At 33.6% G+C, this 20064-nt stretch overlaps 1 protein-coding gene across 1 annotated transcript in view; it reads left to right on the top strand.

Moving 5' to 3' along the window:
• LOC107658648 (glypican-6-like) overlaps nt 1-20064 on the top strand; it is a 103923-nt gene that overhangs the window by 42446 nt on the left and 41413 nt on the right. Inside the window, exons 4-5 of the mRNA XM_016447291.1 lie at nt 14021-14151; nt 16380-16523. Coding sequence (XP_016302777.1) covers nt 14021-14151; nt 16380-16523 — 275 coding nt within the window. The remainder of the gene's footprint in view (nt 1-14020; nt 14152-16379; nt 16524-20064) is intronic.

Below are 20064 nucleotides of genomic sequence, written 5' to 3'. Positions count from 1 at the left end.
GAAATTTTGATGATTATGGCTTACAGATAATGAAAACCCAAAATTCAGTGTCTCAGAAAATTTGAATATTACGTAAGATCAATAAAGGATAAAAAAAAAAAAAAAAAAAAAGAAAAGTTAGATGAACATCCAACTAAAATGTTCCAGAAAAACGTTCCATGACCAATATACGAATGATGTTTTGTGGTAACATTTTGAGAACTTTAAACAAACCAGAACCAGATAAATTTGAACATTTATTTGTTCATAACTTTGAAAGAACCTTGTTAGAACATTCTGAGAACATTCCATGTTATTATTTTTTTATTCATTTGAATTTATTTAGTTTTAGTTATTTGCTTTTAGTTACTCATTTTTGGCAACTAGAAGAAATAAAATTTGTTATCGTTTTTTCCATTGCTAGCTAGCTATACCTTCATCATGTAAATGCATATTACATGGTTGCGATAATTCACAAAACAGTTTGGTCATCTAATTTAAATTAAGCTCATAGAAGCATCATTCATTCAGGTTGTAGCGGTTTTTGACAGTTGAGAGAGATGGCAGCTTTCGCGCGAGTGGGCGTGGTTTCATCGCCAATAGCAGACACGCCCCCAGTGTTTGAGAGCAGAGAATACCGAACAGAAGATTTTCATAAACGGACAACTGAATTTTAGTTGGCGTAGCTGTCCCTGTCTGTCTTTGTGTGTTTTTTTTTTTTTTTTCACATTTGACTGGGTGGTTAATAACACATGTTTCTGTGGTGTGACAAACTCAGAACAAATATTTAACATTGCTTTACACAGACTTTTACTATAACACCCCTGGTTTATAACCACTATTTTGATCAATTCTGAAGATATTAAGCTGATTTGCAGGATTATAGGCTGGTTATATGTGTTGTTTTCTTTACTATAGGCATGCATACATATGGCGTTATGGAAATACACTTTGTAAATGATTTTTACAAATGCCCGGCCCCTGAAGCGGTGCTGTGGGCTATAACCAGCTCCTCTGTCTCCAAATTGGAAAAGACCCGCTCAGACTGGAGAGAAGCTCAGAGGGAATGTGTTTTGAGAGAGAGTTGGACTTCAGCTTAGAGTGCAGCTTACAGTTGGGAAAGTCTCGTATTACCGCTCATATTACTGGGGATGATTCATGATAACCATTTTAATATTTTGCCAGGGAATGACAGCATCTGTCAACCATCATATGATGACATACAGACACACAAAAATCCCAGCTACAAATTATGTGATTGCTTTTTGGTTCCTTGAAATAACATCGCATAAAATGTGTTACAATACTTATGTTTGTGTGGTAGTATTGAACATTGAGTATTGAATATTGAACATTATTATTATTTTCACTCGTGTTTTTGCTAATAACTTTTGTACTGTAAGGTCTAGAAGGAAAATTATTTTTGACCTTATATTAATACCTTATCTCACAGCTGGTAAAATGCATTTAATATTATGCACAAAATCTAATATAAGACTGACATGACACCTTCATAATCATGACAATATATATATATATATATATATATACAACCCTAATCAAACACACCTGAACAAGCTAATCAGTGTCTTCAGGATTACTAGAAGGCGATAGGCAGGTGAGTTTTATCAGGGTTGGAACAAAACTCTGCAGGACAGTGGCCCTCCAGGACCGAGTTTGCACATGCCTGGTCTAGACTGTACAAAATAGAAAGTAATTGAAATCCCTTTTAAACTCTGAATAAATACATCAGTCTGAGTAATATATGAGATTGATATTTGTCATATGAATTGGAGTCTGGGCGTCTTGAGTTTGGACTCGCCTATTATTGGCTTCAGTCCATAGGAGCGTCTTGGTAAACAGCTCTTAATGGCTGTTTGCGTTCACCTCCCTCTCAGTGCCATGTTTCATTAATGACACACATTAAATGTGTCTCTGAAAAATAAATCATGGATCTGTGAATGCTTGCGTAATAGTTTTTGGCCAATGATAACCTGCATCTTCAAGAGCATTTTTGTTTTAGTGTGTTCAGTAGCTGTGTCAAGCGTCTGTGGCTTTTTCACCAGGAACATTGTTGTTTTCTCTCAGGAAAGGTTTAATCAGCATGTTTGTGGTTCAGGCAGATGGAACTGGTTTGTTTTCAGTGTTTTTTATTTTCTTTTTTCTATAACTAAGCACATGTTGTGTTTTAGAGGTTTGTCACAGTTTTTTTATGTGCCTGAAGATGTGAGATAATGACACTCTTGATGGAAAAATATTTTTTTCTTCCCCCATATCACCTAAAATAAATTGTTTCTAGGTGTATACAAAAAATGGTGTCTCATTTTAATTTTTAAATGAAGCAGGAATCCCATTATTATTATCATTACGTTTATATAGCATTAGGTTAATTCAGTATCAATTCATGTACTTTATAAAAATTACTTAGAAAATAATGTTTTAAGTATATATATATATACTGTATATATACATCCTTAACTAAGTATTATATACTATAATACTTCCTTAACTAAGCACTTTTGAGACAAAATAAGATCTTGTCTAACCAGAAAATTAAAATGAAAGGCTCATTTTGTAGAACCTTTATTTCATTACTTTTCATATTTCATTTATATCTTCAATGCTGTTATTGTCATGGTCAAACGCACACCTTGTACCATGTTAAACAAAAGACAAAAACACGTGAAATGTTTATTTTGCTGTTGCTTTGTTCAAGCGCAGCATGAGAAGTGTATTAACATCTTTGTGTTTTCTTTTATTTCTAGCAAGTCACGATAAGCTAGTCTTCCCAATGCATTTACATCTTATTAGCTCAGATTGAACTCCCATTGCCCCAGAGAGCTTTAGAGAAAGAGATGCAGCAATCCCATCATTAAAATGTAGCACTTTATCCACAGCTAGCCAAGCATGAATAGCTGTGTGGCGATTACCGCCCAGGCCGCTATCAAATTCTCCACAGATTTGTGAGACCAACTGTCCAATTAAGACAATTAAGAAGGTGTGAATATTCTGCGGTGAATTTAATGTTCAAGGTCCATCAACTTGCAAGCCCTCAAAAAAGTCTTCATCTGAACTCAGAAAATTGGGTCTGATTAGTCAATAAGTGCTAAAGTCCAAAGTTCTGGCAAATTCAGGCACCTTAATGACTTTTCGGATGCTGTTAAATTGAATTAATTCTGTTAATGAACTGTTAATGATCTCAGGCTTAGACACTGAACATTTATTGTTGGTAATATCTCATGTTCTAGGTGTATAATATCAGTGTTTTGAAGACTTTTGCTTTTCTGTCTTATTTATTTTAGCAGATCGAACCATTCGGACTGTCCATTGCATTAATATGATTTGTCTGATTCATTATAAAGTTGCATTTCTGGAATTCCCTGTAAGGGTTACAATGTATATAAACAAAACAAAACAAAATTTCTCATTTTAATTTAATTTAACTTGATGTAAAAAAAAAAAGAAAAAGACACAAAATGGATAAAAACGGTATAGACATTGCAAAAATACTAAAATGACAAAATACAAAAAAAAAAATAAAAAAATAACAACTTAACATAAAACACAACTTAAATAAAAAAATATAATTTAAAAAACAAATGCAAAATATGACTAAAAATTATAGTAGTGTCTCGACGCTAAAATAAAATATTAGTAGTTATACCTTCTGCTTATCTTTTCACTTTTTATATTGTTGACCTCTTTAAACTTCAACGAAGATGAGATGCAGATCTCTCAGCTGTCTCATTTATATATGTTTATAAATGTTTATTATCAATTCAAGTGGCTATTACCATTAATAAGCATATGATCTGTCGCTGTGGTCTGAGTCTGAAGTCATACTGAAATCCATCAGCCTCCAGGCAATTAGCCATTAATGTCTATGACAGTTTCAGCAAACTATTTTGCAATTATATGTTCACGGAATTTGCAAAGGAAAAACACAATGCTTTGAGAGTTGCATGCATCAGCAACACTCATATCATTTTCCCCAACAAAGATTCCTGGTTTTAAAGTGTATTTGAATCCTCTGAAGGCATGCATGCTATTTGTGTACTGAAAACATAAGTAAACAGCCAGTCATCATGGGAGAAAAGGAGAGGTTTACTTCACAGGTTGTAATATTCACCAACTTAAACTCGCTCTGTAGAGATGAACACTGTAATTCTGTATTCCTGCTCCGTTTAGCAGTACCTGTGAGTAAATGCGACTGAGCGTTCACAGTATTTGATGATCCTTTCTGTAATTATTTAATGATGAAGTCTAAATTGTCCTTGGTCGATAAAGACAGCTCCATCATTTTAAGAGACTAATTATGCCTGCCGGGATCCAGCAGCCTCCCACATGCTCCTTTATATGCAGACTGACAATAAACAGCAAACCCACGTTCAGCACCCCATGTAATCCTCAGAGAATAGCCGTCTGGAGATGCTGAGATCTTCTGTCGTATTAGACACCTGCTTATGGCCCGTAGACATGCAGCTTTTTCTGATATGAGTGAAATAGAATGAGAAGGTGAATATCACCAAACTTGTCAAGAACATGTCAGGTTTAACAAACTGTTATTCTGCAAAATATCAGACAACTTGTTTTGTCTTATCTTGGGAAGATGGACCCTAAAGTTGTCTCATCATGGATGATTATATACTGAATGAATTAATTAATATCACTATCACTATTTGGGTTTATATTTCACTAAATAAAAAAAAAGAATAAATAAATGAAAGAAATTATTTTTTTTTTTTTAGTATTTTATAAAGAAATTATAATAATATAACTATTATTTTGCATTGTGACATTATTTTCATGAAAACTGATTTTTCCCCATTTCTCATTAATATAATGCGAAGAAAAATCTAATTTAATACAGGTTAAATGTATTGCGGAAGAAAAAAACATCTATATTTACCAGTAATATTAAATGCAAGTGAGGTATTTTATCTCCAAGAATAGGCTGTTTTTTTTCCTTCATCCAATAAGACACAAACTTTGTCACAAATTTAGAGCTGCTGCAGCTCCACATATCTCTTTGAATTGCATCTATTGAACTGGCATACATTTCCTTTTTGTTCAGCCTGACAAATATTTGTTGTGAATAGAACATCCATGTCTGATTTGTTTTGCTTGATCATTTTGCTTTTAGAGTGAATAGGCCTTAATATAGTCATGCAAATACTGTCACAGTGCAAAAAAAAAAAATCTTATTCTCAAAATAAACTTCTTTTTATTTATGCAAAATCTAATTATTTTTCCATTTATTTTGGGGGTGAATTATAAGCAAGAAATGCTTTTGTGAGCTACCAATAATGACAGGATGTTATTTATTTTATAAAAAAAAACAACAACTGCCAATTATATTCTTATAAATGTATCCTGACCTAGATTTGGGAGTGCACTCTGAATTACTGTGGAAGCTGTGGACTTAATCATTTAAGTATGAACATTTTAACATTTCAATATCTGAAGTTCAAACTTCTCCAATTTCTAAATCTTTTTTTTTTTCTGCTGTCTTTTAACACCTTCACACATTCCTTCCAGGGACTGTTTATATATCTGTCAGGATTGATTTAAACGTGCTCCGCTAGCATGGATCTGATGGGTGTTTCCACCCAAAACAAGCACATTAGAACAGAATCTCTATGTCAGGATATGTGCTTCTCATAAAGACGCGTTTACACCTCTGCATTCATTACAGCGGGTGTCCGATCGCTGGGCTGCTTGTGTTGGCATTTTCTTAGAAATGCTACAGTGAAGCCTTATTTCATTTTCAGCGAATCATGCAAAGTGTACAAACTCCGCATTTAGACAGAGTTTTTTTCTCCTATTTGACATATCAAAAGACGCTTATCTGCACTGATCTGCCATCAAGAAGTCCAACTGTGTCATTCTGCAATGGCTTAGACACACATTTTAGAAACAGTCACAACAACGGTTTTGAGCACTTTGATGTCAAATCTTCTGCGTTTGACTGCGATGAATGGAGCAGCTGTGCTTCTTTGCTTCTACGTTTGGTTAGGAAGCAATTACTTCAATTACACAGTCTTAGCTTTTCAGCTGATATTTGGCTCATATTAAGTTTGTTGAATAAAATCCACTACAGTCTGTCCAAATCAACAAATTAAATCATCTTAGGCCCAGCTTGTGAATCTCAGAGCTACTTTCAAGTGGGTCAAATTGACAGTAGATAATTTCCGGGACACAGTCTGTTGAGGTTCATCAGGCACAGCCTAAATTTTTTCTGAAATGCAAGTTCATAATAAAGTGGGAATATGGAGAAAAAAACTGAAGCCCAATTTCTTTCAGATGTTGATATTAATATGGCCAAAAGTGTAATTCTAAAAGCTTGTAACATAAATCACTGAGATCTTTAAGCCAGCATTGCATAAAATGCTTATAATTATCAGTTGTCACTTTATATTGTCCAATAATGTATTCGTTTGATGATATTTAAATGCTTTTAGTTTTAAAACATATAATGCAATGCAATACTATGATGACTGACAGATTATAAACATTCCTCAAAAGATTAGATTTTAGATGTTTAAAAGCTTAGGAAGGTCATTCCGCCACTGAAGAACAGTGAAAGTAAAGGTTCTGGAAATAAATGTTCCTTAAAAGCGTGATGGATCATATTTGATACATTTGAACATGATTTTTCTAAAAAATTATTTATGGATAATTAAGTAAACCTAAGTTGCTTCAGTCCAGTGAATGTTTATCTTTAAATATTACTAATAATATTAAGTTGTTCTTATGTTTACTTTATAAAAATCAGTAAAGATTTTACAGCAAAAAAAGAAAAAGAAAATCATGAAACCATTTTAAGTGTTTTACTTGCTAAAAAGTATAACCTATCAATCACATGACAAAGGGGCATGTATTAGATAGTGAGCAACAGGCTTTTCAGGAAAGTTTGATCATTTAGAGGCCTTAGAAATTCATGTGTCAAATATAATAAAATAGGAATTATAAGGTAAACTGGCCTAATCTTGTGGTCACTTTAACCAATTTTTAGGTTTATTCTAATCACTGTGTAAAATATATTCGGACTCATAAATCATAAGTTTATTGCTTTTCTGTCAATTTATTGAAATAGCCTGCTTGGAATTTATGAACTGTCCGTTTAAGAATTCGAAATTCACTTACTTGTGAAAACAGAACAACTTGATCTTCCCCAACTAAACACTTTGTACAAACATTGATGGAGCTTTGCTTGCTGTTCAACCCATGATTCCCAGCAAATGAAAGCCATCAATTCTGAGTCCATGCCGGCGACCCATCATTTCTGCGCCACAGTTCATGCCGAGAGGTTCGCCCCGTGTACTTAACACTTCCTGTCCGTGAAATCCCTTGATAGAACCCTAGCCTCCCTCGACCCCATCTCTTATCCTTATTTTTATCTTTACCCTGAACATTTTTTTTTTGCCAGAAGGAAAAAAAAAATAATAACCTTGATGGTGGTGGGCAGGTTTTTTCCATTGGTAGAAAAAGAAATAACTTTGCTGTTGCTCTTTGCTTTAAACGATTATAAAATGTGAGATTAATGGCAGATTAATGCTGCAGGACGTTTCAGCATTTGGCAGATTAAATTAATAATATTTACTCGGCCATTAAGGGCAAAAAAGCACGAGAGGCATTACAACAGCAAAATCCTTTTCCACAAGAAGCATTTTGTTTTATCAAAGCAATGTGTATGAATGAAAATAGTTTTATTTTGTAATTAGCACAACATTACGCTAAAAAAATTAGCATAAAAAAAATAACTTTTTTTTTTTTTTTTAATTTTCACCCAAATATGGATCACTGGCTCGTGTGACTACCTTAAAGACTACCTTAATCACCTTTGAATTTATGATTTTCAGTTTTCATTTTCTGTAAGTATATATAATTATGGGGTGGGTAAAATTGGTTTTGAAAAGGTCTCTTCTGCTCACCAAGGATGCATTTATTTGTGAAGAAAAAGGGAAAAAAAGCGTAATTTTGTAAAATATTATTACAATATGAAATGACTGTTAAAATTTCCACATTGATGGAATATGTGTCTGCATATATATATATATATATATATATACTGTATGTATAGATAGATAGATAGATAGATAGATAGATAGATAGTTAGTTGATTTTGCAACTAAATAATATTGAGTAAATCTGATAGATCTCGATATCTCAAAAGAATATTTAGTTAGTTCATAATATGTCCACCTTAATATAAGCTTATATAATCGTTATAAGCTGACTGGCTTCTAGAGCAGCACCTGAATGTAATTGCTGCTCTCAGATTGCCACAGCAGCCTCAGACTTCACCGTCCCCAGCGAGACCTCAGCTCTGACCTCCAGCGAGCTCCTGATGGAAATCTAACCAAGCATCACAGGCAATTTGAGTCCTCAGAGTAAACAAACAGAAGTGCTCTTCAAAGGCTGAGGTCCAAACAGAGAGTGGCAGCCACTGCGGGTCCATTCACATACATGGAAAGACTCGTGATTAAACTCCCTCCTCCCAGACCACACTTCAAGCCTTAAAGGACACACTCAAAGAGGAAGCATTTTTAATAAGTGTCATATACTTGTAGCTTTGTCATTCTGCCTTTGAATTTGAATCCGTTTGGGGGAGCTAATGCACAAAAGTAATTAATACCGATCATAGTGCTCTTGTATTCAGCACACTCACAGTGTATAGCTTAAGGGAATGTTGGAGGAAGGAAAGAAGAAAGTCGTTAGAGTCTATGGAATTGTGTTTTTTAATTACTGCATGGAGACATGGAGTGAAATTTGAGCCTATGGTTTGTAATTGTATGCTACATCTCAGTTTGCATACTTTGCATTAAAAAATTTAATGAAAAGAACTTCTGATGCAGTAAGACAGTTTGCCAGTATTGGACTACTACATTAATTACTTTGTCATGTACTGTGTGTTTTTGCAATATCTTTTTTGTGTGTGTGTGTGTGTATATACGGTATATATTATATATATATTATTTTATTTTATTTTCAGCATATAGGTAAATTCATTGCCTACAGTATAGAAGCATTTATTCACCTCAGAGTAAAGAACAAAACAGGTCATTGTTATATGAAGTTTAAAATAAGTAATGATATCACATTGTGAGCTATAGTCAAATTTACATAAAATGTGTGCAATTGTCTTTGATGCATTATTTATAATCTTGCTTATGATTTCTGCTTGCTTATGATTTTTATTAATACACTAATTAGAAAGAGATATGTTTGTATTACAGTAGAATAATTTGAGCGAAAACCTGTTTTTAATAATAATAATAAAACAAACACAATGCAAAATATAATAATAGTAAAATAGGCATTGTTTTTTTTTTTGTTTTTTTTTTCATGGCATTACAGGTTTATGCTGATGTGAAAAATCGACCATTTAGATTTGAGTGAATCTAAGTTTACATCCATTTTCACTTGGCATTACAGACATCTGAGAGCATTACACGTCCATCATATTACAGGATTGAGTTTCCCCTGAAGCAGCGTTTGCGTTTTCACCTCATTCAACATGGCAGCTAAATGGTGTCTCTCCAGCGAGTCACTGACGTTGGACTGACCTACATTATAGCACAGTATGCCAATAAAACCCTCCAAGTTTTAATTGCTTTTGCTATTACTGTGCCATTGCTTTGGGTTTCCATGCCCCCATAGTCACTCGTTCGCCACGAGCCACCCCACAATGCACCTCTAATTGACAATCAAGTTTTAAATCAGCCTTTTGTGAACTATTCTCGCCCTCTTTTGTTCGTAAGTGAAACACGGTATCCATCACACCCTGCTTCCAGGGGCATTTATGAGTTCAGCCGAAGGGTAAGTCCTAATGAAAAGATCAAATACTTTTTCTCTCGCCGCTTTTATTGAAAGCTCGTGCCGATCAATGCCATCATCCAGTTTGCTGTAATAGGTTCCATGTGAGCACAAATTAATAACACAGAGGTTTAATGACACGAATGTGAGATTGGTGAATCACCTGTCTTCACCATCGATTTGTGCCCTGGTCCGCTCAAGAGTAATTTGGCTGATGAGAGGAAGGATAGTTCCCATGAACCTTCATATCTTTGTCCTCCTAATATCACCTGAAAAAAAAAAACATCTGTCCCTTCGTTGACGTCAGAAATAGAGCACGATAATGAAAACTAGAGCCCTTTTTATGAAGCAAAGAGGAAGTGGAGGCTGATAATGAATAATGTAGGCAAGTAAATTTTGGTCACGACTTTTTCCAAGTGCATAAAATGAACTTTGCAATGTGATACCGTTCTCACTCAACTGCCTCCATAATTAACAATTCAGCATGAGCTTCTATATATGGCATTCATTAATAAATTATCATACAATGTGAAAAGGAATACTTCAGCCTAGGTTTGATTTTATTTCTTCACTGCTCCCCGGTATATGTAATATTATCATATTGATATGAAGGAGAGCCATTATGATGGTATGGCAGGGATCAGTAGCATCTGGTCTCCTGAAATGAGGAGCCATTGTCACATCTCTAGGTTTGACATTTTTAGTCCAGTATAAATTCATTTTGCATTTCTATTTGATGTTTACACAGCTTCTGGTTAAATTAAACATGCAGCCAATACTATAATATTTCCTATGTTTCAATGAACATTAATGGTATGTTTTAATCAGATTTTTTTACTACAATACATATTATAGGAATAAGCATCATCATTAGTATTATTATTATTATTATTATTATTAATTAATATGTTTATCAGTTTAATTAATTTTAAATAATATTAAATAAAAACCTCACTCACAGATTTCAAGTCATTTTAAGTACTTTTTATTTATTTGAAAGTGGTGATTTCTGAGTTGATTTGATTTATTTTGTAATCAGTCTGTCAGTCTCCACCAGTTTCGGGGCCATGCAGAGACCTTTTGAGGGGCAGGTGCTCAAAATATAAAAGGGGCACATGGAACAAGGCTTTAAATAGGGTTGTGCTCAAAATATCAATACAGCAATATACTGTGACACATTCCTTGCTGATACACGTATCAATACAGATGCTTCTGTACTGATACAGCAGCAAATGCCGTAACACAGTTTTGAAAAAGAAACACAGAACAGAAAAGACCATTTTAAATTAAACGTTACATTTTTTTTTATTTCACCTCTTAACTCTGGAATTAGAAACTGAATTGTAATATTGGTATTATTATTATTATTATTATTATTTTTGAGTTTACAGGGTATGGTGGTTTTGCTGTTGTAAACACTAATGTTGCTGTTCTGAATTTATTCATTTTTTGAATGGTAATGATAATAAAAACATGATTGATAAGTATAATTCAGAGGATGAGAAAATCAGTATAAGCCTGGTTTACCAGTTTTGTGATAATTATTTTAAGGCGCTCTGTTTTTTTTTTTTTTGTTATAAATACTGTAATAATAATAGTTCAAAATATGAATAGTTTTTAGTCAGATAACATAAAAAAGACAAGACCCCCTGACACCCGTTAAACATATCTCAATAAAACAGCAAGAAAGGAAGATTTGATTTTTGTTAGCCAATTAAAAATAAGAAATAAAAAAACGAATAAAACCTGTCAGTAAAACCTGTCAGTTAGACAATAAATAAATAATAAAAAATAATCTGAAATGATGGCTAGCCCCTTTCTGCAGCTAACGTTACTTCCACAGGCTACACACAGCAATATAAAACAGCAGCTGTGCATGCTCTCTTCACGTCATTCTTGTAAAATAATAATAATTTAATAATAAAAGTATACAAGCACTCCACTTACCAGCAGCCTCGGACGTTATTGAAGGTATCCTGGTAGTGCGCTAAATTACTAACTAGGTGTCTGTACATGAGGGATTGTCCCGATGAGATTGTCAGGTGAAAGGTCATCATGTGGATCATTTTATTTATATTAATTAATTATAATTCATTAATTTTACTAATAGTTAGATTGGACAGGCCTTCACAAAAAGCGTTTAATAAAAAAAACTTTGGCCATCAAGTGGAAAAGGGGCAGGTGCTCAAGAAGCCCCCCCCCTTTAATAACACACCTTCACGTGAACTTTTTTCAGGGTGGATTTAATAAGACAATATTGGACTTGACCATTACAAATAAGTATCGTGATGATAATGGTAATAAAGTGTGCCAAAGTGCTTCAAATAATACCATTGTGTTATCAAGTGCCATGTCACTTACGTTTTTACCATGGTATTTTGGATACTGCAGTACCAGTACAGTATTTTGGATACAACAGAATTTGGGTATTGTAGTGCTACGGTGGTATTTTGGACATGTACCTCAGTAAGTAAATTCATGGTATTAAAGTGCCATGGAGCGTCATGAATATATTATGGTACATGAGTTTCAGTATTGTGTTATATTACAAAGTACCACACACACACACACACACACACACACATTCAGTTATAATTATAGTGAATATTGAGTCCAAGTGAATATTGTATGTTTATTTTGTTAGCATTAATGCACGAAGCTTTCAGCATGCGGCTATGAGGAAAAACACTCACTTCACCTGACAGAAAAGACACACATAAGGCAAAATGTCAACCAATCTTCAGCAGCTCAGACAAATCAAGTGTTTAATTACAGCACACGAGCAGCTTCCTTGGCATCTTCCCATTTTCCAGAGTGATTTTGAGGGAAATGTACACATTACTGCCCTGCCAGTGTTACTTATTCTAACAAACTGTCTTTCGCAGCCAGAAACACATAATGACTCTCCATTTGTTTAGCTGCGAGGGACATTATAGAGAAAAGATATGTCTCGAGATTTCAAAATATGAGCATGAGGGAAAAACCTCAAGGGTAAAATCAATTCGCTGACACTAATTGAATCAATACATTACATGTTTTTATGCCCATGTGACAGTCATATATACAACTCAGAGGGGTTGATAAGGAAAACAGGAAGTTTAATGTGTATTGAGCCATGGCACTTTTGTATTTGTCTTGTATTTGAGTCTTGTATTTATTGTGAGTCCATCTGTTGGACACTTCATCCAGTTTACTAGTATGCTTGTGCATTATTACATTAGTTTTGGATAATAAATGTTAATTGTCATCTGTTGAGCTCAGATATTGAAAATAAAGCTTTATTTTAATTCACAAAATTTTATTGATTGCATAGAAAACAAAAACAAAAAAACATTGTTTTAAAGTCAGCATGCAATCAGAATTGACTTTCTTAGATCAATTGCTGTGGACAATCAGTGCATGTTGTTGGGGGAAAAATATATATTTTAATTGCATATAAATGATAACACTCATTTTCCAAATGTAATATTTAATTTGCTTTATTGCATAACAGACATTGTTACTTAAAGTCAATGTGAAATTAAAATGGACTTCATTTGCTGTCTTAGATGGTGGACAATCAGTGTATGTTATTCCAAAGAAAAAAAAAAGTTGCATATTGTGTTAGACTCAGAATTGCTTTGATAAAATTGCTTGTCTTTTTTCATGTTGTTTTTCATGTTGTTTCAGGTATTTTTTTTCCCAAGTAAATGATGACACTAATTCAAAGTCAACATTACATTAAAATTGATTTAATTTACTTTCTTAGATTGATTATTGTGGATAATCAGTGCATGTTATTCCAAAGAAAGGTAAATTTTTATATATATTTTATGCATATTGTGTTAGTCTCAGAATTGCTTTCATAAAATTGCTTTCAAGTTGATTTTAAATATACTACAAAATCATCAGTAAGATTCCACATATACAATTTTTGACTGCAAAAACATGACATTACACTTTTCTGTGGATGTAGATGGGCGAGAGGGTCATGCATCAACGTGTGTGTGCGTGCTATGTGCGTGTGTGTGTGTGTGTGTGTGTGTGTGTGTGTGTGTGTGTGGCGCTGGTTGATGCAGATGTGTGTGTCTATGTGTAGGAGCTCCTCCATCTGAGTGAAGGTGTGTGTGTGTGTTTTGTGTGTGTGTGTGTGTGTGTGTGTGTGTGTGTGTGTGTGTGTGTGTGTATGTCGTGGGTCTCAGATCTTGTATGTGAATGTGTTTCTGGTCTCATATTGTGACAGATGCCATGTTGCTGGTGGCTGACAGACTGGAAGGGCCCTTCAACATTGAGACCATCATGGAGCCGATAGATGTAAAGATCTCAGAGGCCATCATGACCATGCAGGACAACAGCATGCAAGTTTCATCCAAGGTGCATCTGCTCACACACACACACACACACACACACACACACACATTGATGCAGAAACATGTTCACATACACACTAATATCAAGGATTGAAGCTTCTCAAGCTGGTGCAATTCCATGTGTTTTTCCATACCAGAAGGAAATCGAAATCCTTTATTATTTTTAGTCCTTTAAATCAAATTAGTGAGTATAATGAACATGACTTTGGCATTATTATCTGCAGTCTCTTCTTAGAAATTGACATTTTTAATGGATTTTAGAAATGTGATCTGTATATTCTTTCACACACACACACACACACACATACACATATAACATATAGTTTTACAGTTTGCAGGAGTATAATTTTTTTTTACAGACATTTGGTCCTAATGTTGATGAAATATGCATGTTGCTCATAAAATGTTGTAAAGCCATACCGCAGGTATCAAAGCTTTCAGGACGAGCTTTCATATTCAGGAAAATTAGCTGTGTCTCCCTGATGGACTTCCACACAGAGGCCAAGACACAAAATAAAACGTGGCCACAGATTCCAGTGTGAAAGAATGAAAGAAATAAAAGCATGAAAGAATACAGCCTGTGTGGTGCCGTTTGAATGCTGCGCTCCGCTTTTACATTAAAAGCTTCTGGAAAGCAGGACCTGATTGAAAATGCACAGAGAGCATGGAAATCAGTGTGTACATGTCAGCCTTAGACTTTGAATGGTAATCATAGTGACAGATCGTCCGACATCAGAGCGCAGAAAACATCCTGCCATAAGAGCCAGCTGTGGCATTAAAATGTTCCATCACTGTCAACTACACCCAGAATTCACTGCAGCTGAGATGTCAGCATGTCAGTGCAAAGCATGCATTATTTCTCTCGTGACACAATTTTTTTTTTAACATATTTGCCTTAGATTTGACCTGTTGCAAAGCTTAATTGTCAGTATCACTGAAATTACAATATGTCTTAAAGCATTGTTGTTGTTCAAGTGTTAACATGAATTTAGGCACTTAAATAACTCAAAATGGTATTTTGCCTAAATGTAGATGTATTATCAATTTGACTGCACCCGACACCATTGGATGAGAAGAAAACTTAAAATAAAATAAAATTAAATTAGAAAAAAAAAAAAAATAAAACAAAATGAGTTTAAGCTGAATAATGAAACCACTGTCTTCTGTAGAGCATTTCATATCGAAATCCAGTTAATTTCATAACTGTTCGTAACTTTATTGTCAATATTGACACTGTTATTGAACTGAATTGAATCAGCACTGAACTAAATGTAGCTGAATAATGACACTAGTGCCTCCTGTAGAGCTGCTTTAGCTGAAATTGAATGTTTTGTAATATTATAATTAATGTGTTTGCATAAATGGATTTTATTTTCTTGTTTTTTTTTATTTTTTTAAACATTACTACACATGTATTGATCATATTTCTTTTTTTATTTATTTACTGTTTCTTGAGTTTCTTTTCCTGTATAATTTCTGCATAGAAAAAAAAAACTAAACAAAAAAAGTAATATTCATGAAATGAAATAAATGTTAACTGAAATAAAATAAAACAAAGTTTAAACAAAGTTTAAAGTCATTGTATTTCAGCTGGTTATAAATAAATAAATACAACATGACAAAAACACAACAAAATTGCTAAAATGTTATCTAACATTAAAATGAAAACAGAAAATATAAAAAAAATAAAATATAATTCAAATATAAAAATATGATAGTTTGCCAACACATTTTACACACAATCTGTGCTTTTTATTTTATTTTATTTATTTTATTTTTAATTTTAACCTCAGCCACTGGTTGTGACATCTTTTAAAATTCAACTATGAACAAAGCTAGTTAAAATTGTAAGTATTCACATACTTGGATAGAGCAAGTTTGATGCTTTAGGGATCCTGTAAAATTTGGATATAGTGTTTAAAATGTTGCTCAAACTGTGAACACTGAACAAATGAACGTAAGCATTTAAGCATTCGGTAAATCCAAGTGACTTGCATTGCATTCAACATTTACACAACGCTTAAACTGCCTGTTGCATTAAACAATTCAATGTAAAATATATCCTTGTCATCACACTTCATTCTTCATTTTCTTATTTCTTCTTATTTATTTATTATTTTAAATTTTTATTTATTTATATATTTATTTTTTATTATTATTATTTTTTATATATATATATATATATATAGCCTAACTTCACTGACTGATGCATTCCCACTTTGGTAATTATAGGTATTTCAGGGATGTGGTCATCCCAAACCAGCTGGAGTTGGCCGATCTGCCCGCGGGATCTCTGATGTGTTCAACAGTCGCTTCAGACCCTACAGCCCAGAAGAGAGGCCCACCACGGCAGCTGGCACCAGCCTGGACAGACTGGTGAGTGGGCGGCAGGGAGGGCAGTGCAGGGCAGTGGGAAGGAGCGAGTGGGCGATGATGACCTTTAGAGGTCAGACCCGGGAGAATGCAGCGGCCACTGAGAAAAAGCTTTAGTAGTGGCACTGGATGTAAATTGAGAAAAATGTCATTTTTAAGGGTTAAATTAAGTAGAAATAGCTCTAAATTTAGGCTTAATAAGGTTGGGTAAAGATTTTCTTTGTTATTATTATTATTATTATTATTATTATTGTTGTTGTTGTTTATTTTTGTTTTTTAGGCTTATAATGAGGTAGTGTGGGTGTACTGAGTTACTCTACTGGAATAGAGCGTTCTGACTCATAATACATAACAATAAAACAGGAAAATATTACTTTGACTTAAAATAGAACAATATTGCCTTTTTGTCTTCGTTCTGAAAACTTTTAGGTTTTCATAACATTCCATTTTATCATTTACTCGAGTTACTCAAAATACTTAAAAGGATAGTTCACCCAAAAATGAAAATTACCCCATTATCTATTACCTTCAAGCTATCCTAAGTGTATATGACATTCTTCTTTCAGACGAATACAATCGTAGTTATATTAAAAAAACATCCTGGCTCTTCCGAGCTTTATAATGGGAGTGGATGCTAGCCCAAAATTTGAAGTCCAAAAAATTGAACTAATCCATTATAAAAGAAGTCCACACGGCACCGAGGGGTTAATAAAGGCCGTCTGAAGCGACGCAATGTGTTTGTGTAAGAAAAATATGCATATTTACAGCTTTATAAACCTTAATCTCTAGCTTCCGCTAACTGTCATGCACACATTCATGAGAGAGTGGCATCCAAATGGTTTTATTCATTACACCATAGGCTATAGATCTGATTTTTTTTTCTTCAGGAAACAGCCGGACTAGAATAGCAACACAGTAGCGAACAATAAACGATATGGCAAGACAAAAATTAAATAATTAAACCAAAGTTTGACCAATTAGAGTAACGTTAGGCTAAAACATGTAAATCTGATATCTGGATCACTGTCAGATGAGCCGTCAGATGCTGAGCCGACCCAGGACGCATAACTTACCATCAGACTCTCCATCACTCATGGCATTTAGTGTTTCTAATACCTACCTTCCATAAATCGCCCTTTTTTAGTCATTTTGACTTTATTTATGAAACTGATAACCGCTAAATCAGTGAGTGAAAGGCATTGCCTAGAAATGTACAATGTTAAAACATAAGCGGCAAGAAAATGACAGCGCAAACACACAGGCATTATATAGCGGGTAAATTTGACCCGCTGGTGCTTATAGGTATAAATGCCCCGTTTTTTTATCTGGTTTTTAACAACATTGGATTGTAAATTACATCATTTTAGTAAAAGTCAATGACTGGGAGACTTGAATGTTTTATTTTAAATCTGTTATGTACATTTGAAAAGCAGCCACGGGTAAAATTTACCCCGTGGTGGTTCTAGTGTTAATGGGTTTTAATGTTTTTGTCTCATCGTGCCATGCAATATAACAAAGAGTGAAAAATTTAAGGGGGTCTGAATACTTTCCGTACCCACTGTATATATAAATATTTTTTTATTTTTTTTAATGCAAACAGTAAGGAAACATTCCATTTTATAATTTTGCAAACATTATGGGTAAGTTACTTTTGAATGTCCTCTGAACATTCTGAAACAAGTAGTAAAATCCAACTAAAATGTTCTATGAACGATTTATACTTTTTTTTTGTACGCTAATGATGAAGTAGTGTCTAAGTGTACTTGAGCTACTCAAAATACTTAACAAGAAAATATGAAAATATGAATTTGACTTAAAAGTAGACCAAGATGTAATTTTAAATGTTTTTAAAACTTTTTTCTTAGTTATACGAACATTAAGGGAACTTTTTTCTTGTTTATATGAACATTAAGGGAACCTTCTATTTTATTATTTTGCAAACATTATGGGAATGTTACTTTTCCCTTAATGTTTTCACAAACAAGTAGTAAAAAAAATTAAAAATCCATTAATGATCTATGCCCGTTAATATTTTATTTTCTCTCTTTCTTTTTTAGGCTTATAATTAAGTAGTGTCTATGTGTACTTGAGTTCCTCTACTGGAATAGAGTGTTCTGACTCAAAATACTTAACAAGAATAGATGAAAATATGAATTTGACTTAAAAGTAGAACTAGATTGCATCTGTGCATAATCTTATTTTAGCCTCCGGCTAACTGGGAGAATTCATTTAAAATGACTTTCTATCCATTATGGGCTAGTGCTTTTTTCCACTCAGCTATGAATTGGATGAATTTTAAGTTAACTCTCACATTTTATAATGGAGAGACGTGATGGTTAAATAAATATTAAGTTAGAGAGAAGTGTTTGTGTGTAAAGTGAATGTGCTTGTTTTTTTTTTTTTTCTCCAGAGGGGAATGGGATGGAATATCCCAGCAATACCATTCATCAAATGTAATTGTGCATATTGCTTTTCTGTCTAATGCATATTTAGCATGTGTTTGCCCATGGTATGCGTTCTGTCTTTCTCATCTCGACTTTCAATGAAATCCCTTTTTCCTCTGTTTTTTGCTTCCGCATCCCAGAGGATTGTCTGGAGGACGATGCAACACAGCGTAAGCCGTCCAACCCTCCTCTCACTTTACCTTCGTCATTTGTCTTGTGGCTTCCAGCCTTCTTCCCATCTTCCCTCATCTCCTTCATCCTCTTGTGTACTTCCTCTTGTTTTCTGAGTAGTTTTGTGCTGTATATCTGTGGAATTAAGGAGGCTGTTTGGTCCATCCTCTCCTTAAAGGAATAATTCACTTCAAAATGAAGAGTTTGTCATCATGTTATGTAGTTCCAAACCCATTTGACTTTCTTTAATTTACAAGTCACTCTTTTTCATGCAATTACAATGCATATGGGGACTGAAGTTTTCAAGCTTGAAAAAAAGACACAAGAGCTTCATAAAACTATGAGAGTGAGTAAATGATAACAAAATTTGAATGTTTGGCTAATTGTTGAATTTATGTAGGATGTGTGTTGAGCTAGTTCCATTTCAGTCCAATAAATTATTACTGTTCAAAAGGTTGAGGTCAGTAAGATTTTTTTTTGTTTTGAAAGAAAGTAATACCTATTCAGCGGGAATGCATAAAATTAATCAAAATGACAATAAAGACATTTATAATGTTACAAAATATTTATATTTTAAATAAATGCTATTCTTTTGAACTTTCTATTCAACAAAGAATCCTAAAACAAATAATATATCACGGTTTCCGCAAAAATGTGAATGTGTTTTCATCATTGATAATAATAACAAATGTTTCTTGAGCAGCAAATCAGCATATTAGAATGATTTCTGAAGGATCATCTGACACTGAAGACTGGAGTAATGATGCTGAAAATTCAGCTTTGCTTCACATGAATAAATAACATTTTACAATATACTACAATAGAAAAAAATTAATTGTAATAATATTTCAAGATATTACATTTTATTTTGCTGTATTTTTAATCAAGTAAATGCAGGCTTGTTGAGCAGAAGGGAGGGAAAAAAAAAA

This window comes from Sinocyclocheilus anshuiensis, unplaced genomic scaffold, assembly GCF_001515605.1.
Source record: "Sinocyclocheilus anshuiensis isolate Anshui unplaced genomic scaffold, SAMN03320099.WGS_v1.1 scaffold467, whole genome shotgun sequence".
Lineage (NCBI taxonomy): Eukaryota > Metazoa > Chordata > Actinopteri > Cypriniformes > Cyprinidae > Sinocyclocheilus > Sinocyclocheilus anshuiensis.
The sequence above is the reverse complement of the archived record's forward strand: the minus strand, read 5'-3'. Positions and strand labels throughout refer to the sequence as shown.